Source organism: Dromiciops gliroides, chromosome X (assembly GCF_019393635.1).
Source record: "Dromiciops gliroides isolate mDroGli1 chromosome X, mDroGli1.pri, whole genome shotgun sequence".
Lineage (NCBI taxonomy): Eukaryota > Metazoa > Chordata > Mammalia > Microbiotheria > Microbiotheriidae > Dromiciops > Dromiciops gliroides.
This window is the reverse complement of record NC_057867.1, coordinates 69265470-69287821: the sequence shown is the minus strand read 5'-3', so window position 1 is coordinate 69287821 and position 22352 is coordinate 69265470. Positions and strand designations below refer to the sequence as shown.

General features: G+C 45.2%; 1 protein-coding gene across 1 annotated transcript in view; it reads right to left on the bottom strand.

Moving 5' to 3' along the window:
* Window positions 1-3290: 3290 nt before the first annotated feature.
* Window positions 3291-22352, bottom strand: part of SH3BGRL (SH3 domain binding glutamate rich protein like) — an 89938-nt gene continuing 70876 nt past the window's right edge. The window contains exons 2-4 of the mRNA XM_043974223.1: window positions 16173-16358; window positions 12703-12783; window positions 3291-6485 (exon numbers count right to left, since the gene is read on the bottom strand). Of these exons, the coding sequence (XP_043830158.1) occupies window positions 6453-6485; window positions 12703-12783; window positions 16173-16358 (300 nt within the window). The 3' untranslated portion in view covers window positions 3291-6452. The remainder of the gene's footprint in view (window positions 6486-12702; window positions 12784-16172; window positions 16359-22352) is intronic.

Genomic DNA, 22352 nt, shown 5'->3' with positions numbered 1-22352 from the left:
GCTTTCAGGAGTTCAAAATGTTTATTAATGCCAATCAACAAAGAGAGATCAATGAATTCTTATGAATTCCTGAGGCTGTCAGCAGTGAAAGACTGAAGAAATGGAACTATTCAGACAGGGTTGCTTACCCTTCTCGCTCCCTAATTCATTGCTCTGTGCAGCAGTCTTGTATTTTTCCTGTTAAAGCCAAGATAGATTGTGCTGTGGTGACTCTAACCTGTGCCATTTTAGCATTTCAATTGTATAGAAAAACAAGAGGCAAGATGGCATAGTAGAAAGAGGGTCAGCCGAGAAGCCCTGAGTTCAAGTTCTGACCCTGACACATACTGGCACTATGAAGGAGAGCACATCATTTTACCTCTTGGTGACACAGGCAACTCTTTGAGACTACAACTAGCAGGCAAGATTCTAATCTGCAGGTGAAGGAAATCTCCACACTGGGAGGTCCCCTGCACCCATGAAATCACAGATCCACCGTGTATCCACCCCACACCACCCCAACACACACACACACACACACACACACACAAATTAGGCAGCACCTTGTTGGCTATGAAGCCATCACTGTCATCAGGCTCTGAAAGGGTCATCTGCATAGGGGAGACCAAATTATGCTTTGATATAACCTTCAAGGGCTGGCTAGCTACATGGAGACAAGAATATTGACTTGAGGATATTTGAAGACTTTCCAATCTCATTTTAGTTTGGGTTTTTTTTAAGTCTTTGAGTAACTCTGTCTCTGTATCTCTCTGCTCTCTGTCTGTCTCCATCTCTCGCTCTCTGTCTCTCCATCTCTATCTCCCTCTCCATCTCTCTCTGCTTTCTCTCATATATCTATCTCCATCTGTCTTTGTCTCTATCTCTACTGTCCATCTCTCTCTGCTATCTCCATCTCTCTTTCTCTCTCCACCTTTCTGTTTCCCTCTGCTCTCTCCTTCCCTGTCTCTCTGTTCTCTCCAATCTCTCTCTTCTGTATCTCCATTTTTGTCTGTCTCCATGTGGCTCTGATTTCTCCACCTGTCTCTTCTCTATATCTCTCCATTTCTGTCTCTCTTCATTTCCCTGCTCTTTATCTTGCTTTTTCCACCTCTTTTCTCTATATATGTGTCTCTGTTTCTCTCTGCTCTCCCTCCCTCTGTCTCATTCTATGTTCTGTCCATATCTCTGCTCTTTCTACATCTCTCTTTCTCCACCTGTCTCTTCTCTCTTTATGTCTTTCTCCATGCCTTTCTCTCTCCATATCTCTGCTTTCTCCACCTGTCTCTTCTCTCTCTATGTCTGTACATCTCTCTACTCTTTTTCTGTCTCCTCACCTGTTTCTTTTCTGTCGATCTCTCTCCATCTCTCTCTGCTCCCTCTCTACCCACTTGTTTCTCTCTGCTGTCCATCTTTCCATCTCTGTCTCTCTCCATCTCTCTCTGCATCTCCATCTCCCTGTCTCTGTCTCTCTCTTAAACACTATCCACTAAATTCCTCCTCTGCCTCTGAGCCCCTCTCCATTGCAGTGTGGAATGCTGAAGGTTCCACACAAAATGAGACGCTCTGCCTCTGTTGACAAATGGCTTGTCCAAATGCCCTGCCCCCTGGTAGTGAAGAAAGCATCAGACTTGGATCCCTAGAGCTTAGCAATGTGCTTTGCATATAGTAAGCACTTAATAGATGGAGACCTGGGTTCAAATCCTAACCTGGCTGTATCTGGTATGTGTCAGTGACCTTGGATATATAGCTTCCCCTCTCTGTCCAGTTTTCTCCTCCATAAAATGAAAGAATTGGACTTGATCTGAGTTTCCTCCCACTGCTAATAGTCCATTATTCTATGAGTAAGTGCCTGCCTTGGAAACTTTAAGCAGGACTTTGAAGGGAAAGACAATAGACTGGGGAGAGAAGGGGGTCCTTTCGATCCTACTTGGGGAAGCTCCAAAAGCTAAGCAGCCACTGCCCCATTTAACTCCTCTGCTCCATTCCTAGAAAGAAGGCTAACTGATCTTTTAGTCAGTCATTGGGTTTAACAGACAGGATCTCAATAATAAGGTTTTGGTTTTCCTAAATTACTCCTCTAATTTGTTGCTTCAGAGCTCCATCTCAACATGCCTAGAGACCTTAATTCAAGTTAAGAAATGCAGATTTATTCAAGTATTCTCCATTTGGACTGTATGAGGAATTAAAAAAAAGAAGAAACGGACCCCTGGATAGTAAGGTAACTCGGCATATAGGATGCTCTTATTTAGAGAATTTCCACAAGCAATGCATATACTGTGCTTCTTCGATTGGCACAAGGGAATTGTGAATTTCTGCTGCTATGGCAACAGCAGCATTCAGGGCCCCGGGCTCTCATTTATAAATTCAAGTCAACGAGAAGAAAAGGTTTGACATCTTGAATTTTTCCTTACAGCCAACTTTTCAAGAACACATTTTATATATGGAAGGATACTTGTAGCAAGGGGCCTGAAAGTGGGGGTGGGCGGGGGGGGGGGGGGAGAATGGAATGGCTTTTTTCCCCTCAGCTCTAACCCAACCCCCAGCCACCCACTTGTCTACACCACTGTGGGCTTTGAGCATGGCAGAAAGGAGAAAGGAAGAAGGGGAAGAGGCAGCAAGGGGGAAAGGGGAGGGGAGGAGTAGGGAGATGAAGAATGAAAGAAAAGCAGGCATAGGTAAAGCTTGGCTCAGGAGGAGGGGGAGGAATTAAAGGGATTGAAAGAGATTAAGGAAAACACCCTGCTACCCTTCCATTCCACTGCCCCCCACCCCACTCCCCTCACACACATACCCTTGGAGGCTTACAGCAAAAGGGGCGGGGAAGACAGCTAGCCTCAGTTCTCTCCTGATTTGGATAAAGAAATTTTGGCAGAGGGTGGTCAAGGTGTAAAATAACAGCATTTAAGGAATTAGTCATCCCACGGGTATATTTACATTTTAATAGGGACTTGGGAGAGAGAGAGGCATAATTGTAAAGGGCATGTTCTTTACTTGGTACTTTGGAACCTATTTCCAAATATCTTTGTTTAGCCACATCAATCTTCACATTCATGATGAGACTGGACCTAACAGAATTTTTTATATACATATATATGAATGTGTGGCCATATGAGCATGTGTGTGTGTGTGTATCTTTATGTACGTATTAAAATCCTTTCTGAAATGAAAAAGGGGGCAGTACTAAGTTAGGTGGAATATTGTTATTTAGGTAGGAATCCATATTTTCATTTGTGAAATGAAAGGGGTGGAGGAGTATATTTTCTGTTCACGTTTAGGACCAGAACAAAGAGACCAGACAATCCAAACATCCAAAATGTGAAAGCATCTTAAAGAGGTTTATTGGAATGGTAAATTATTTGTTTCAAAGCAAAGATATTTCTATTTAGACTAAAGAAAAAAGACGGGGAGAAGGGGGAACAATAGCGATCATTCAGAATCTTCAGAGTTCATAATTCATAATTGAATCAGAAGCACAACACAGACAAGCAGTGGCTTTTCCCTTCCCTCACCTTCCTTTGGATTCCCCCCTCACCTCCCAGAGAACCACGGGGGCTTGGGCACTTCTACTCCCTTGGGCATCTGGGGTTCTTAACCTGGGGACCATGGATTCCCAAGGGATGTGTGGGTTAATTTTAGGGGATCCATGGATTTGGGTGGGAAAAATGCATCTTTATTGTCATTAGCCTCTAATGGAAATTAAACATTTCCTGTCATTATGATTTTTTTTTTTTTGCGTGGGGCAATGGGGGTTAAGTGACTTGCCTAGGGTCACACAGCTAGTAAGTGTCAAGTGTCTGAGGCTGGATTTGAACTCAGGTCCTCCTGAATCCAGGGCCAGTGCTTTATCCACTGCTCCACCTAGCCGCCCCCTCATTATGATTTTTAAAAAATCATTCTGAGAAGGGGTCCATAGGCTTCAGCAGGGTGCCTATGAGGTCTATGACATCCGAAGGTTCAAAACTCCCTCCTAAAGCAGGAGTACAATCTGTAGATAGGAAGCTAACATCCCTGCACTGTTGTCCTCCAACCTGATGGAATAAAGCTGTTTCAGAAAAAAATATCAGCTCAAGCACCTGAAATTCAACCACCAGATCTGATCCACCAAAAAAGTAATATGCCATGATCTCCCCTGAAAATTTGGCATCAGAGGGAGAGGTTTTCAAGGGAAATCTGATTTTCTTTTCTCATCAAAAACTCGCCCACCATTCTGGTTTTCACTTTCTCATCGACTTTATAGGACCTGGCTATAGGGGTACAGCTAAGGAAATCAAGAACTATGCTTTAGTTGGGAAGTCAAATAACTGGGCAGGTCAGGACAATTGTATTTTTTTTTCCTTTTGGATGAATGTGTTGCTTTATCAGCTGTGAGCCACTTAGCTAGCCACTCAATAGAATCTCCTCCTTTGGCTAACTGCCTCCCTTGAGACCAGTAGCAAGTTAGAAGCTCAGCCAGATAGTATTCTCCTCTGAATGGGAGATGATGCAAGGACTGGGGACTGGACCTTTGATTTCACTGGTATCTGGAATGTGTGGAAAGTCCTTCCAATGCAGGTTGGCATCTTCTCCACAACTTAAAGTCTTAGAGAGTTGCCTAGAACCCAGAGGGATTAGGTGACTTGCTCAGAGTCACACAGTCAGGATGGGTCAGAAGGAGGACTTGAACTCAGGTCTTCCTGGCTTCGAGGCCAGCTCGCTAGCCACTAGAACCTGTCGCCCTCTCCTTCAAGGAAGAGGAGCAAAATCATTTTTGGCCCAAACTTTTCGCATCCATTAGAATCTGGTCCAGATAGCTGGTGTCCCCATGCATTCTTGATGCCGTTATTCACACACAAATCAGTTGAACATTTGTTCTTGAAATATCTTTGTTGATGGCAACTTCAGAACTCTGAACGAGCCTGAGGAGCAAACTTAGAAAGGAATATTTAAACAGTTTTCTTTCCACTGTTTCCTGTTCCCCTCCCTCCCCCTCAGAAAAAACCACATACTATTCATTTGGCATTACTCCTATTCATTTCAGATCCCCAGCAGTCTGTAATTTCTGTTTCTAAAAATGTTGATCTCACTTTAAAGCACTGTGCCCGTGTTGAACCTCCATAAACAATGCCATATATTCATTACATGTTGATTTTGGCAAACGACACAGCAATGCATACAGCGCAGGGTAATGGAAAGTCACTTAAAGGAAAATGGGGGTGCCCATGGGGTGCTTTTAGTAGCAAAGGCTAAGTAGAATTGCTCTACGGTAAGAAAACTGCTCCCTAAGTAAGTGATGGAGGCCACAGCGTTCCTTGCCCTTTTATCAGCCTTGAGGGTTATAGTTTTAAATTGGTCCCTTGCTTGGATGGATACTCTTATTGGATGTTTGCTATTATTGAAGTGTAGAAAAGATAAATCCATCTAAACTTAATGTACTCATGAAAAAATATGCTTCACATGCTAAGAAAATGCATTTGCACAGTTGAGTTTCTAATTCCTATTTGCCAATTTCCGGGGCTTAGTGCCACGATGATGTGTCATTTGAAAATCGAAGGGGAAAAAACAACAACCCACAAAGCCACAGTACCAATTATCACCTGAAGAACATTTGCTTCTTAGCTCCTCCCATGAAAACTCAGGCTCCTTGGGCAATGATTTTCTGCCCATTTTCAGCCATGTAATTGAAGGATTCTGCAGCATCCATGTTGACTCAAAGACCCAGACCAGTCTTTGCACACCTTGACAGAGAAGATTAAGCCTCAGTTGGGTAGTCATACAAGGGACCTGTCACCTCAATGTTTTTCTGACTTATCAGTGGGAAAAATGTTTCTGTTGATCACCAAAATGAGCAACACAAGACTATGATGAGGAGCCCGAAGAGCACGTGTCACACACAGTACACAGTTTTCATCTACCAAAGAAGCAGAATATTGAAATGGCCATAAGTCATCATGACAAGTGCTGAATGATAAACATTGCTTATGGCTTCTTTACAAATCACAACAGAAACACATCAAAATTGTACACGGGTACTTGCTTGGACAAATCCAGGAGGGCACCGAGGCATCAAATGAATTAGACAGATTCTCTTCCCCTCCCATTTTATTTTGGATTCTCATACACTTAACAACAGGAGCTCTAGAGCTATTTAAGCTGCAGTAACAATAAAAATAATAATATAAAAAAGAGGGTTTTTGCATGACGATTACAAAAGGAGGGGGGCACGGATGCCCAGCCAGATCACAATACCACTCCATCACATCTCCTTGTAATTTTACAATAATCATCTCCCATAAGCTCTAGCCATATAACATTCACATTTTAATTATGTATTCCATTGGCTATTGTTTGGACGCTGAGCACACCAAGTAACAAATTGATGCTGTAGACATGAAGCCTATTGTTTTCTGGAAGCCAAGATAATTTTGCTATTTTAGAAAAGCGACTGCGATGGCGAATCCCTTGACAGGAGGCATGAGGCCAGAAGGCAGAAGGGTTCACGCTTGCTGCTTTGCCAGTGCTTGGGCTTCCTAAAAGACAAAGATGAAGTCAATTAAAATGCCCCCCAAACAGTTGCCTAGAGCCAGTAGGACGAAACCGTATTAAGTCTAAATAATGACAAAGTCCCCTACCTTTCTCTATACCATTTCCTTGGAAAGTAACTGTAGTTGAGCCTACTGGTAATCTTTCATAAGTTCAGAAGGATGTGACACTTTCCAATTTATAAAGTTTATAAAACTTTTCCATTTATAAGCTTTACAACAACCTCAGAAGTTAAGAAGGGTGACGATGATTAAGCCCATTATACTGATGCTCAAAGTGAGGGTCACAGAGGTAAAAAAAAAAAAAAAGTAATCTGCCGAAGATCAGTCACACAGGGAATTAAGTAGCAGAGTCAAGCCAAACTCAGACCTCTGGACTCCAAGCCTACTGCCCAAATGTAAATGAGAAAGATGCTTGGCACACATGGAAGGACAAGTGTTTTCCATCTATTAACAAACAGCACACCACATCTTTTTTTTTTTTGGGGGGGGGGGAGGTAAAAAGGGTTAAGTGACTTGCCCAGGGTCACACAGCTAGTAAGTGTTAAGTGTCTGAGGCCACATTTGAACTCAGGTCCTCCTGAATCCAGGACCGGTGCTTTATCCACTGCGCCACCTAGCTGCCCCCAGCACGCTACATCCTGGTGGAACTCCACAATCTTTCACAAGGCTGAAGAACACAAAATGCACCAACTTCCTTCTCCAGTGGCATTTTCTTTTTCAAGGTGGGGGGGGGGAGGGAGGCAGAGACAGGGAAGGTAAAGAACCCTGCAGCCAGAAGGAAGAACATCCGTTGTCTTCCTCATCTGGAAAATGATGGTCTTTGAGGTCCCTTCTAGCCCCACCTCTGTGAGCCCCAGATCACAGGAGCTAAAAAGAACAGGAACAAGTCTCTATCCAAAGTCTTTGGTAAAAGGACAGAAAAGCAGCCACTCAACCCAAAGTGAGCAGCCCAGGAGACAGAACGATGTGAGCAGATTGGGCTAGCCACGGGCCTCCTTCAGCAGCAGGCTGGCTGTTGGGAAGTAGAGTCTGTTGCACAAATACTTGGACAGAAGCTCCATTGACAGTGGATAGGAAGTCCCTGGGGTTTTAGCTCCAAAGGTGAGCTGTTCTCAAGAGGCTGCTTCTGGGGAGCTTGGCAGGCTAGTTGGAAAGCAAGCAGATTCCAAGAGCCAAGAGAACAGGGTGCGGGGGGGGGGGGGGGGCCGCGGGGAGCTGAAGGCTCATTAAGACACATCATTGTGGCTCTCTCCTAGGCAAGCCGTGATTCTCTGAAGCTCAGCCTGTCTCCATGATGGAGATCTTGCTCTGCCTAAAGCACAGGAAGATCAGGCCCACTCCAAAGGAGGTGGCTTAGAACACTGTCTCCAACACTCAAGTCATTTCATCTTCCTGAGCCTCAGTTTCTTCATCTATGAAATGGGGTTGTTACAACTCTCCTACCTACATCACAGGGTTGTAGGAAAAGCAATTTCTAACCTTTTCAGTGCCCTGAAAATGTGAGTTACCTGCCATCAGGAATTCCACCTGATCTACTTCACAATCAGTCTTGGCGGGGAGGGCTTATTCAATAAGCAAGAATGGACATTACTCAGCAAGGGAAACTTTTCTTGATAAGAGATGCCTAGCTGGGACAGCTAGGTGGTGCAGTGCATAGAGCACCGTCCCTGGATTCACGAGGACCTGAGTTCAAATCTGGCCTCAGACACTTATCACTTACTAGCTATGTGATCCTGGGCAAGTCACTTAACCCTCATTGCCCTGCAAAAAAAAAAGATGCCTAGCTTCTCCTCCTGTCTTACAGAAGTGTGAGAGACTGCTATTGTTGGCTGTGTCTCTAAGGCTGGGACTTATGTAATCCTGGATGGCAAAGTCCCTTCTGCTTTGGGGGCCCCAGATCACCTTAGTGACAATCAAGTGGCCTGGTTACAGGAGCAACAAGGAAGGCCTCTGCTGTAGTTGGCTGGTGGCCCATAGATACACAGTGTCCGTTTCCCCACATTCTCTCCCTTGTCATTTTCCTTATTTCAGCAGCTGGGTCTTGATTAACAAAAATATGCTCAAGGAAATGGAGCTTGTGGTTAAATGGAACTTTCTGGGTAAGTGAGATGGCCTCAGATTTCCGTTTCAGTTCTCATCAACAACATCAGTGAGGAAAACCCAGGGGGCAGAGGTGATTTTGTCGTGTTCACTGTACACACAGAGGTTAAGGAGACCGTGCTGCATCTGGGCTGACTTTGCAACTGCAGAGTTACCCTGTCGACACCCCACTCTCCCATCTCCTCCAGGCTCACATGGCCAGTCTGTGGCCAGATCACAATATCTCCTGTATGCCATGCAGTCAGGAACCAGCTCTTTTAAGTGTGAGCATTTATAGCTCACAAATGAGCAAATATACAGATCAAGGCTGGCTTTGTTGTTTTGGTGACTGTCGAGACGGAGAAAAGTGATGCAGAAGATGTTAATGTTGCAGATTAAACTTAAAAGTGTGTCCTGCACCCATGTTTTGTTTTCTTTGATTTTCCTGGTTGTTAAACAGTTACTGAGGGGCAGCTAGATGGGGCGCAGTGGATAGAGCACCAGCCCTGAAGTCAGGAGTACCTGAGTTCAAATCCGGCCTCAGACACTTACTAGCTGTGTGATCCTGGGCAAGTCACTTAACCCCAATTGCCTCACTAAAAACAAACAAACAAACAAACAAAAACAGTTACTACCACACTCCTTCCCATTCTATCACTTTCTCTCCACTCACACATGCCTACCCCTCTTCCTGGGCCTCATCAACTCGTAGCACATTAATGTGACAGGCTTCTAATTGGTCCCCCTGCCTTAAGTCTCTCCATACCTGCCAAGGCCATTTTCCTAAAGCTTAAGTCTGACCATGTCATCTCCCTCTTTAATGAACTCTTATGGCTCCCTATTACCTCTAGAATCGGATAAAAACTTCCCTGTTTGACATTTAAAGATCTTTATAATTAAAAAAAATCTTTATAATGTGGGCCTGATATTTTACTCCCCTCTATATACTTTATGATTCAGCTGCAAGTCCTTGAAGGTGACCCTTTGTTTCCCACCTCCATGCCTTTGCACTGGCTGCCCCCCATGCCCCTTCACCTTAGCCTCTTAGTTTCCCTGAAATCCTCCAAGTCTCAGTTCAAATCCCCTCTTCCAGATGAAGTCTTTCCTTCTCTTCTCCCCTGCCCTCCTATAGTCCTGTTGAGATCGCCTTCCACTTGCGCTGTCTGTATCTTAAGTCGAGTTATTGCCAAGTCATTTCCTTCCTTAGAATGGGGCAGAGTCCATTTGGGTCTTTCTTTGTATCCCCAGTTAGCAGGTCCTGCTGAAACATCTGGTGACTTACTGACCAACCCCTGACCATACCCCAGAAGCAGTTTCTCTTGAATAAATCCATAAAACAACACGTTTCCTTGTGTTTTCTGCTCCCCTACCCCAACCTATCTAGTTATCTGATCGTTCTGGCTAGTTGGGTTTGGGTTAGGGTTAAATTCAAGTTCTAACATATTGAAAAATGTCCTCTATCTTCAATGCTGAAAGAATGGCTTGGGGTAAGGGATTGCTTTGAGATCACATGACCACTATCCTTATTCAGGCCTTTATTACCTCCTGAGCTAACTACTGCAATCACCTCCTAACGGGCCTTTGGTCTCTACCCTTTCCCATCTATTAGAAGAACCTACTGCCAAAATAAGCTTGTTAAAGCCCAAGTCTTACCATGTTGCCTCCTGCTCAACAATCTTCAGGAGCTCCCCACTGACTCTAAAATAAAATACAAACTCCTCAACTTGCCATTAAAGCACTTGGTAACAAGCTTCTGATCTCCATCTCCAAGCTTATCCATGTCACTCCCTTTCCCCCAATTTACCATGTACCCACTGCACACCTCCTTATCTGGGAGCATGAATGATGACATCATCTAGGATCTGCCTTTTCACTCTTAAGCCTATGTTGTAAGCAAAGAAGACATTAAATCTTTTGAGATAAACTAGATTGGAATCCGAGGCTGTGACATAGGCTCAAGAAAGTCCCCTCCAATGGAAACCTGGGTCCTCAAAGTGCCCCCAGCTTGGCTGCATACCATGCAGCTTATTCAGAGTTAACTCATCCTTCAGAACAGCCTTCCAGAAATTTCTTCATAGAACACAAAGGATTCTGTAACCCTTCTAAGATGACCTTCTACCTCCTCTGCACTATAGTCTATGTACGACTTGTTTATGTGTTGTCTTCTTCCCCATTAGAACATGAACTCTTGGGGAAGCTAGGTGGAACTGCAGTGGATAGAGCCCTGGCCCTGGATTCAGGAGGACCTGAGTTCAAATCCAGCCTTAGACACTTGACAAAAGCTGTGTGACCCTGGGCAAGTCACTTAACTCCAATTGCCTCGCCAAAATAAATAAATAAATAAAAATTAAAAGAACATGAGCTCCTGGAGGGTAGATTCTGGGTTTTTTCATTTCTTTGCATTCCCAGTACTTTGCACAGTGCCTGGCATATAGCACACACATGACAAAAGGTTGTTGCTATGCTAAAGTCCATTATTTTATTCAAGAGAAATAGCAAACACATCTAAGGAAGTAGCTTTCTGGAAGCAATACAGATGAGAGAAATCCTCAATTCATAGGATATCAGTGGTCAAAGGGACCTGGGAAATCCTTTGGATATCTAAAGCCCTGTGCCTATGAAAGCCTATATGGTCTATTGGTACAGGAAAAGGACTACCACATTTGGAGTCAAGTGAGCTGGGTTCAAATCCCAGCTCCACCACATAATGCCTCTGTGACCTGGGGTAAGTAACTTAACCCTCTAAGCCTGCTCACTTATCTGTAAAATGGAAACAGTGAGGCTGCTAGTACCCAAAATCACATAGATAATGTTTGTAAAGCACTCTGTAGACCTTAAAACACTATGTAATGGGGCAGCTAGGTGGCACAGTGGATATAAAGGACCGGCCCAAGATTTGGGAGGACCTGAGTTCAAATCCAACCTCAGACACTAGACACTCACTAGCTGTGTGACCCTTGATAAGTCACTTATCCCTCATTGCCTCATAAAAACAAAACAAAACAAAACACTACATAAATGTCACCTATAATTACTGACCTAATTTGAAATTAAGGGAAGTGAGCCACCAGATCTAAATGGTGGTGGTGGTAGTAGTAGTAGTAGTAGTAGTAGTAGTAGTAGTAGTAGTAGTAGTAGTAGTAGTAGTAGCAGTAGTGGGGTAGTAGTGGTGGTAGCAGTGGTAGCACGATGATAATAATGGACATTTCAATAGTACTTTAGTCTGTCACCCTTGAACCTCATAGCAGTGCTGTCTAACACTCAACCCCTGACCTGCAGTTCACCAAAAGGCTGTCCATTGATGCCCCTACTTGGCTTGGGGATCACTAATACATTTACACAGAAAAGTCTCTGAAGACTGAAATTAGACAGGGCTTAAAATAGGACTTTCTGTCCATGGGAAAAGCCAGTTTGGCAAGGAGTAAACTTGGAAGGATGACTCAGATCACCACCCTCTGGTCTCCAGTGAAAGCAGTAAGCATGTCAGCCCAGCCTCTCCACATGGAGGGCAGAGTTCTCATTAGCTGCACTGCCTATCGGGGCATTATCGAGATATCATCAAGGGGCCATTCATTCTGGTCTTTCTTTCTGGTTTTGTCTCTTTGATTTGGGCTCTCCTGGGATGACACACTTGAAAAGGAATCTGCCTTTGGCAAGGAAAAGGTTCCAAATTCAGGCTGCTTGCAAACCGCAGGGCTCGTCCAGCTTGCCAACGAAGCCCTCACAGGCAGACATTAAGCGTTGCCAAGAAAATGACCATGGCCTGGGACACATGTTGCGATTGAGGAGGGGACATGACAGCTCTAATAATGGAGTCTTTAACATTCCTTGTGAGCTGACCAATAGGAAACTGATTGCCTTGGGCAGCTCAGCAACCGGCAAGTCTCATGGCTGCCTCTCTTAGTCTGGGATGTGATGGATCACATTTGGCTGCCCGCTCTGGGTGTACTCGAACTCGGGATGGAAGAGGATTGCCAGGATTGCCTTCCATTCAGGAGGATGGGGCATTGCCACCTTGGCATGGCCTACGCTGCACCCAGCTGCTCAGTAGGAGTGTCAACAGCTCATTAATTGTACAACATCAGAAATCATCGTCTGTCAACTTGAAAGCAGGAGAGCCTACCTTTGACCCAGGTGGGGCTGTCAAGCCCAAAAAGGCATACACTGCATTATTTTCTCTGGCTTCGAAGAAGGCATCATAGTCCTAAGTAAAGAAGAGGGCAGAGAGAATTAGAAGTGTTGAGGACCATGAAGGGAATGAGAAGGGCAGATGGCAGGATTGGGTCAATGTGGTGGCCCACGGGCAAGACTGAGATCCTTTGTCCTTTCTGTAGAGTGGTCTCAATGCCACAACACTAAACTACCAGGAGATCCAGCAAAGGAGTAAAGCTCAGGCCTATGGCAAGTCCTGGGGGCTTTAGAAGCAAGGCAACTGGTGAATGCCTAATTTCAAGCCACTTTGGAACAAGCAACTCAGTCAGATCTTGGGATACAATTTCTTAGCAAGCAGCAGGTCCCCCTTCTCTGTGCTCAGAAGTGGTCATTCCTCCCCCCAGATTGCTTCTCTCCCATTATCAATCAGAGAATAGATATTCACCAGAGCCAGCCCTGCTAGTTTGAGCTTCCTAGAGGGTCCTTAGGCAGAGGACAGAGACAGTGGGTGCTGGGTTCAGATCCCCATGTGGGAGGCTAGGGACCTGAGAAAGAGCAATCAAATTTCTGAAAAATTAGAAGCCAGCCTGAATCGGGACCTGGAAGACATGAGAGCAAATGGAGGTGTGCTTCCAACCATCACTATCCTGCTAGGCCCACAAACCTTCTCCTAAGTGACTGAAATAGTCACCCAAACAAGGCCGTAGGACATAGCCTAAATTGAGCTAACCTAGTAAACAAAGTGGCATTTTTGGATCTTGCCTGGAGTTTTTAAAACGGCAGCAAAGTAAGCCCGCTGTTCTGCCTGATTTATTAGAAGGGAAAAAGCAGTCCTGACAGGTTTGCTTCTCCATGATGACCTCTCTCATGGCTTGCCAAGGAGGGCTGCAGTTCCTGCCCCCCATAATACAGCCAATGTTTAGGGGCCCCCTGGGGCTAGAGGGGCCTCACCCCGAGAAGCCCAAACAGCCACTGCTCTCTTATTCTTGGCTGCTTTCAACAAGGAGGGGCTTGCTTTGGCCACATCCAAAGTTTCCGAAAGAAATCAAGGCATCCATTTATAAGCAATGTATTTCATCAAAGGCACCCCAACCACCATCCATGCCATCCAGTCTTTGAAGGAGGCAGTCAGTGACATCTCCAAATGTGAAGTTAACTGACTCCTGACATCATTGGCTCAGAAATGACTCAAGACAAATCTTGGAATTTTACAGGAGGGACAGCTAGTCTAACCCATACCCAAAAAGGAATCGGCACATAGGCATCCAGTCTCTGCTTGAAGACCTCCGGTGTGGGGTGAGGGGGATGCAGAGGGAGAATTACCTTACCTCCCCAAGCACCCTTTTCTACTCTAGGATGGCTCAAATCATGAGCATGTGCTCCCTTACATTAGTCCTTAACTTGCCCCTTTGCAACTTGTACCCATTGCTCTTTGAGGACTAACAGACTAAGTCTCATCCCTCTTCTACTCATAATCCCTGACTTGAGAGTAAGCTTGAGCCTCTACTGTTTAAAAAATGTGGGGGTTGTGGAGGGGCTTCTCTGGATACTTTGGGCCAGAAGCCATTTCTTGTTGACCAACACATGCCAGCTTGCTCTCCAATAACACCTGTGAAGACAGGCAGGTTAGAGGCTCCCGTCACAGCCCAAGGATCTGGAGGAAGAGCCCTTTGTTGCATGCTGGCTGCTAAGGGCCACAAATCTAGGGGGACTTGAAAGATCCCTTCCACTTCTAAGCTTCAGAAGCACTGGAGATAGGAAAGAATCGAGCTTTTCTCAAAGGGAAAAAAAATCTCTTTTTGTTTTTCCCACCTGAAAACGAAGCTGGTGAGCCTTGGATTGCACTAGCACAAGACAGATGGGATCCCCAGGCCTTTCCTAATAATTGACAGACTCTCTTGTGGGAAAAACCTGCTTGTGCCAGCTCAAGCTCGACATCTTTCCCCTGCAGGGGAGAACAAAAAGTGCCCTCCCCAATAAAGACCAGTAGCAAAGAAGGGTGGGGGAGGTTAATGTGTGGGAAAAGCTCCATCTGGGCACATGAACTGGAGCGAGCAGGCAAGCTAGTGAGGTCTCCCTTTGCCTCAGGGCCAGTGACACTACCTGTGATTTCTCTGCACCCAGAGGCCATTTAAGAAACAGCTGCTGAACTCAATAACACTCTGGCCACTTTCAAATTATGTTAGGTGTTGGATAAGTGCCTGTTGACTGGGCTCATACTCTAGTCGGGTCACATATGTCCCCTTTGTCCCTCTGATTAGACTGTAAGCACCTCAAGGGCAGGACCTGTGTTTCACCCTCCTCTTATCTCTACCTGCCAGAGCTCAGCATGGTGCCAGGCCCATAGCAAGAGTTCAATAATCCCCTTCTGGCATAAAGGTATGTCTGAATAAATGCAAGCATGAATGAATGAATAAATACATGCATGAATGAATGAATGAGGGCAGGGAGAGGGTTCTAACTTCTAACAGCCCTTTCAATTCTTTAAGATGTCACAAGAACAAGTAAATATTTGTTGAACTGAATTGAGCAGCCAATTTTTTAAAAAATCAGTCAAAATAAGAGTGCCGTATGGGATGACTCAGTCTCATGCTCATTATGCAAAACAACAAATGAGAGCAAAGGGTGCTGACCAAATTGAACCTGCCTAACAACTATCTGGGATTAAAACCCAGATCTCTGGAGGCCACTAAGCCTTCTTGGCTTTCACCCACAGGTCCCCAGCTTCTGACCTCTGTAAAACATGGCTGCCCCAAGCCGACTCTCTGACCAAGAAGTGGAGCCCTGGGGGGCTCCTGAAACACTGAAAACTGCCTCCCCCAGATCCTCCTAGCATGGCCTTGCTTCGAGGGAGTTTAACTCCCAGAGATCACAAAGTGTTAGCATGGCTTCCACCAGAGCAGGGCAGGCTACACTCCCCTTGTTTCCTTTTTGGACAGGCTTGCTAGACTGTTAGTTTGAAAGGAAAAGGACTCAACATCTCACATATCCAAGCCCAGCGTGGTGAGGCACTCCATCCCAACCGGGATGTACGGGGATGGGGAAACCCTGTGGCCAATTCAAAAACGAAAAAGCTCCTGAAAACCTCCTCTGTGAAAACAACTGGGGACTATGAGGAAGAACAAGATGGGTTGTTTTTTTTTACCTACTTAGAGTCAAGTAATGAGAGGAGCTGAATTCTTTCCAGGGGCTTTGGCCATAGACATACCAGAAATCAAACACCTAGTTGTTCTGACTGGAAGAAATCAGGATGAAGGCTGGTACGTAAAAGGAATCTGAGATCAAATTCCTGTATACTGGCACTCCATTTCCTGTGGAGGAGTCATGTGTCTGACAGTCAATGGTCCAAAGAGACTCCGGCCTTCTGAGAGAGAAGTTAAAGAGGGGAAAGGGGGGAAGAACCAGCCAGAAAATGTGCTCAATTCCTGAATTGTTCCTTACCCCGCGGTACTGGCTCTCATTGAAGATCTGAGGGGGAAGTGGGTTCCCCGTGGCTGGACGACTTTCTTCAGGTACATTTTCACGCATCCATTTCCGATTCTCTTCATTGGCTGCAATATCTTTCTCTTCAAATCCTATCTTGTTTGCTTCCAAGAAGCCCAAAACATCTTGCTGTTTCTTCTTAATCTAGAACATAAAGACCCCCCCCCCAAAAAAAAAAACCAAATTACTGATGAACAGCCAGACTGTTGACTTTAAATATGTTGATTTCAAGCCAAGTGAGTGTGGATGAAAGGAATCGGCATGGAGAAGAGGGGAACCCATATAGCCACCCTCCCAGCAGAGAGCCTGCTTCCCTTCTCATGTCTGCTCACCAAGGGCCTTGAAAACAGGCGCCCAAAGCTTTTTATGAGCCCCTCACGCATCTGACAACCATGAATAGCCTTAAGGAACAGACCCAATACTTGATGAGACAGCCAGACTGCTCAGTTTATTTACAATCCAGAATATTTTCAATATCTTCTGCATGCAGCCACATGTTTGGGGTGGTGTGGCCTGCCAAGCAGGCATCATGTGATGCTAATCTTCTCATTCCCTCGTGGGGCTTAAACTGAAGGGACTGCACTGAACAGATGTGACTGAAAACCATACACTCCAGGCACAATTCGGAGTGAAAATTATACAGATTCTCTCACAAATGAAATGTGTATCTCCTATAGGAAGAAGAAAAAAAGATTCTGGGATTGTTGCTATCCTCTTTTGAACATGGATGCGGTCTACAAGTAGACAGAGGAGCTGCCCAGGAATGGAAGTGAAGCCCCCCTCCCCAACTGGCCCCCAACCCAGAGAACACTAAGCCACTTTTGGCCATGTGTCAGAAGTCTGAGATTTAAGGTACCTTTCCCCTGTGCCCCAGCACAGGGCAGAGCAAGGGAACAATTGCTGCCTGGAGGGAACAGCTGTTTCCCAGCAAGCTCCGCTAAGCCTTCTCATCTGTCATGCCAAGGGTCAAGTTTCTTTGAAAGAATGGAAACTCACACTAGCTTGGGGATGACTGACAAGGCTTCTGCTTTAGAAAAAAACCAGTGTGAGCATTCAAAATGCCAAGGGAAGAACAAAACCTTGCTCCTGATGCTGCCAATGACAAATCCTGAGCTACGTTAATGAAAGCAAACACCAGCCAACCACAGAATAGTTCAGGCATGGGGGTGGGGGGGTGACCTCATTTTATAATTGTGCCGTTATGTTTTCACAATGAACACCTTAACAAGTCCTGAAAGAGACCAAACACCAGGAGACAAATGTCTGGAAGTGACTGACAGAACTAATTTTTGTTATCTATTTGATAATATGATATGGTAGAAAGAAGATTGCAGTGTTAAATTAGGGGCATTATTATTGAATGCCTACTAGGTGTAAGGTGCTGTCCAATGTACTGGGGAACATAAAGGAAATATACCACCACCACACAGTACCTTGCTCTCAAGGAGCTTACAATCTAGATGGACAGATAAGATATAAACATGAACTAATAAGATGAAGTAATGATGAGATGCAGCTGTATGACCACAGACAAATCACATCACCTCAGCACAGTAGGTTACTAATGAGACCAGAGGTTCAAACCATACCCCCACCCCCAACAAAGAAGCCAAGAGATATGATTAGGCAGCATTGAAAGAGTGGTGCCAAGAGGTTCAGAAGATGGACCATTAATAAATTCAGATGGATCATTAATAAAATGATTCACTCAACAGATATTTGTTATCCATCTCTTGTGTGCCTAGCACCGTGCTAGTGCTATGAGGAGAGACGGAGACATATAATACAAGGTCTCTGCCTTCGAAGAATTTACCATCTAGTGGAGGAGGAGAGCATGATGTGTATATAGATAAAGATATAAACACACAAAAAAGTTTATGTATGAGAGGCAGTCCTGGGCTTCAAGTCATGTCTCTGATGCATACTAGCGCTCCAAGCAACAGTCTAAAACTAGAAGGTATAAACAAGTTGCCCATCTGAATCAATGAAGGGAATTTCCACAACTGGGATTCACAGCACTGAAATCACAGATCCTAACCAAACACTCCCCCACATACACACTCCCCGCAAACCAAAAGAGTTCAAAGACTTGAGGATCAGTTGAGAAATCCAAAATGCTATGAAAGCAGAGCAGGAGTAATCACTTCTTCATTACCACTACTATTGGGTTTAATAGTAACAAGGTAAATGCTGACTACAGCAGATCCATGCAATTGGCTTGGATCCATGATTTCATCGATGACCACTCTATTCACCAACACAGATTGCAACAACTTCCTTCACCTTAAAGTAGACCGTTTCAGGAGAAATTTATCAGCTGGTCACTAGCCTTCTGGTGATGAGCATACTGGGGGCCCTTGCCGCCTGGTAGGACCTGTCAGAGTTTGTGCCCCAGCCTTTGAAGACCCAAACTCACCTCTAGGCTACCAATCAATCATAAAGCATCTACTGTTATATTTTGGGGCATCTGAGTAGGAAGCTAATGGAAATAGGCATATGCATTTAGTCTTTGTACCATGAGAAGCTACCCTATCAATGTACTTTGATTTAACTGACCTACCTTGAAAAAAATGAGACAGCATTAAAGCTACAACAGATCCACTGAATTCTAAGCACTGAGAACACTAAAACTGGAAGGGAACTTGATGACAATCTAAACCAGGGGCAAGTTAACTATGGCCCATATGCCAATTGATATAGGACTGACATCTCCCCCCCCACACACACCCCGTTTTATAAAGGGTAAGATAAAAATGTAAGCCTCCTGAGGGCAGGGACTGCTTTGTTTCTGTCTGTGTGTCCCTAGTACCAGTGCCTGGCATAGTAGGTGCTTACTAAAGATCAGTTGAACCGAACTGGATGGATGATCATAATTTCTACTGTTAAACGCTTTGAATTTACAAACTGATGCCCACAAATATTTTTTAAAGGACACATCAGGGAGTGGATTTAAAAAAAATATATGCTGCCCTGTTTTCTCCTCTAACAGGTACTGTTTCTTTTCAAAGGCCACTTCAGAAAAGGCCACTCTGCTTCCAGCAGAGTGAGAGGGAGGGTAGAGGAAAAGCCCAGCTGTTTACCTAGCTGACTGTTCAAACTTTACCAGGGACAAAACAAGCTGCCATTTCGTGTCATCAAATATTCCTGGAGGCAAAGACTAACGTGAAAGCCCTTCCCCCAGTCATTGGTTAGGCCCCCAGACTGATCCTGGGACTGCTTTTAACTAATGTCATCATGGAACCTTAAAACTCCCTGCCTTCCTCTTGCTTAATCCAGTCACCACAACAAGACACACTTGTTTCCAGCTGTTCGTTTCGCAATGTTGTCAAGGGCTAGGTCACAGGCAGCCAGGACTAAACTCTTTCTCCACATATTCTCCTCAGCCCAGCCAACAGGCCAGGATGAAGATGACAACAGAGACGGTTTCTGGTCCCTCTGGGATAACTGGGTCTCTTCTGCCAGAGGCCCCAAGCATCTTCCTACCACCAGGGAGACCACCTCAGGTGTTCGGCTGCCCTTTGAACCTCCTTCTCCTGGCAGGGGTATGTCTGCAGGGTTTTAGAGTGAGAAAGGATAAAGATCACGTAGTGTAAGGGCCTTATTTGACAAAAGAGGAAATGCAGGCCCCAAATGGGGAAATAACTTTCCCAAAGTCATACAGGAAGTAGGTTGTTGTGTACAAACCCATACATAAGTGCAATCAAGTGAGGAGGAAAGTAAGTGGGACCTACCCCCAAGCACACTGACACATCAACACTGGGAAAGCTTTGAAAAGAACAAGGCTTGGGGAAGCCAGGTGAAGGAAGCCAGAGAGCCCCCAGAAGCCCCTATATTTTGCCTTCTCATCCAGTTCTGCTTCTTCCTAAGCTTGTGTATCTTCTCCAGCAACAGCTTTTCCTTCTTTTCTCAATCACAGGAATCAGCACCCCATCTAACCCTAGCTCCCAAGCCAGCCTGCCTTCCCAGCTTCCCAGTCGGTGGGCCCACTTCCCAACTGAGGCAGGGAGAGCCAATCCTCGTGCACACCCCAACAGAATCCAAAGGCGGCAGCAGCAGTGGTAGAGCTGGGATATGAACCCCAAATCCTAGACTGCCAGTCCTGGGATCTTCCCACCACCACCTGTGATCCTATTTTACCACATGCCTTTTTCTATTTTCCCATTAAAAAAAGAGAATTGTCTATAGAGGTAAGCAAGGCATAATTAAAGAACATCCCAGGCCTAAGATGATACATAATTAGGTTCAGACTGGAAGAAATACATACCCAAGAACAGTTTGGTACCTCTCACTTTATTTTGAAAGAGATGCTCAGACCTGCAGTGCTTTTAAAATGGAAGTCTGCTAATGACCTACCTGGTACTGACCATTTCAAGGTTGTTTCCCAAAGGGTCCCTTATGACTCAAATGCATGGGGCAGCCAAGCACCCCAATCATCCCTCCTTCCAGTGCTCTCTAGATGAAATGCCAGCACAAACCAGCCTTGTCTAACCAGTCCCTCTTCCATGTGACTGTGCATAGCTGTTCCTGTGTTGTTTGCCCAATTAAACTATGGACTCCTTGAGGGCAGGGCCAATTCTATCCTTTCTTTAGATCTCCAGTGCCTGCCTGGCACAAAGTAGGTCCTTAATAAATTCCTGTTGATCTGACAACTTGACTGCGTAAGGGAACTCCTCTGTTATGTTTCCCACTATGGTCAGAACCAGCCAGCTTGAGATGAGGTCCACATGGTAGTTGTCAACATGGTCTAATGGGAGGGAGACCCTCTTTCCTCTGAATCTCTCTTCCACTGATCCTGGACATTTCTCCTGAAATGATCCACTTCCATGGCTTAAGCATTGCCCTCATCCTCACCTCATCTGTGGCCTCTCTGAAAACAGTACAGATGGGGAGAGGGAGAGACACCGAAGCTCCACAGAGGGGTATGCCTAGAAGGGACCTTGAGAGGTGGTACAAGTCCAACCCCACCCACTCGTTTCATAGAGGAAGAACCAAGGTCCAGAGAATGGAAATAACTTACTAAAGGTCACATAGGAAGCGGCAAGGCCAAGACTGGAACTGGTTCTATTTTGGCCCTGGGTCCAGGGCTCCGTCCTCTACCCGACTCCTTCAGCTGCCACAGTTTTGCCCTACACACAACCTAGGTGCCAACATGCTTTACATGGGAAGGAGACTAGAGAGGATTCCCTGTCAATAGGTCAATATGTTGAAAGTGAAGCAGATCAGTAGGTCTGGAGCCCAGGTAATGCCCAAACACACACTTGGCATTGTCAAGGATGAGGCATAGTCCTCGACTACAAGAAGGTTACCAGCTCCCTGGGGATATGGGACACACACACACACACCCATGAGAGAGACTATGGAGCACTAAGCTGTTAGCAAAATGAGAGCTCAAACAGCCAATTTTCTGGACAGAGACTAGACAAGCAGATGGTATTTATTTCCCCAGGACTCAGAGAGGTATATGACTGTACTTCTCCGTGTTCTAGTCCCCTTTCTTTCTGACAAGCCTGATCCAACTACAACAAAGAGCTGGAGCCCCCAACATGCTCTGACTCCAAGCAAGGCTCAAATGAATAGAGGAAAGACCAGAGGGCTCAATTTCCTCAAGCTCCGCTGTGAAAACTGTTTCTCTCAACTGATCGCTGTGTAGTTATAATAATGACCAAGCTTGGTTTTCAAGAAGAGATAAGAAGATGCACCTCCCTCCCTCCTTTGCAGAGGTGGGGGGCTATGGGTGGGGAACTCTGCATATACACAAGGCATCAATAAATGTTTTCTTTCAATACAGAAAAATGCATCTTTTGTCTTCCTTTGTTGAGAGCCAGGCCCTGCCCATGCCATGGGAGCTGAACATGGTGTGCAAAGACTCCAGCCCATTTCACCAATCTTCTCTAAATGTGATCATGACAACAGTAGCCTTCACCCATTTCTTTTTTTTTTAATTTTTTTTTTTTTAGTGAGGCAATTGGGGTTAAGTGACTTGCCCAAGGTCACACAGCTGGTAAATGTTAAGTGTCTGAGGCCGGATTTGAACTCAGGTACTCCTGATTCCAGGGCCGGTGCTCTATCCACTGCGCCACCTAGCTGCCCCCCCCCACCCATTTCTAAAGCCCTCTAACACTCTCCAATGCTAGCTAG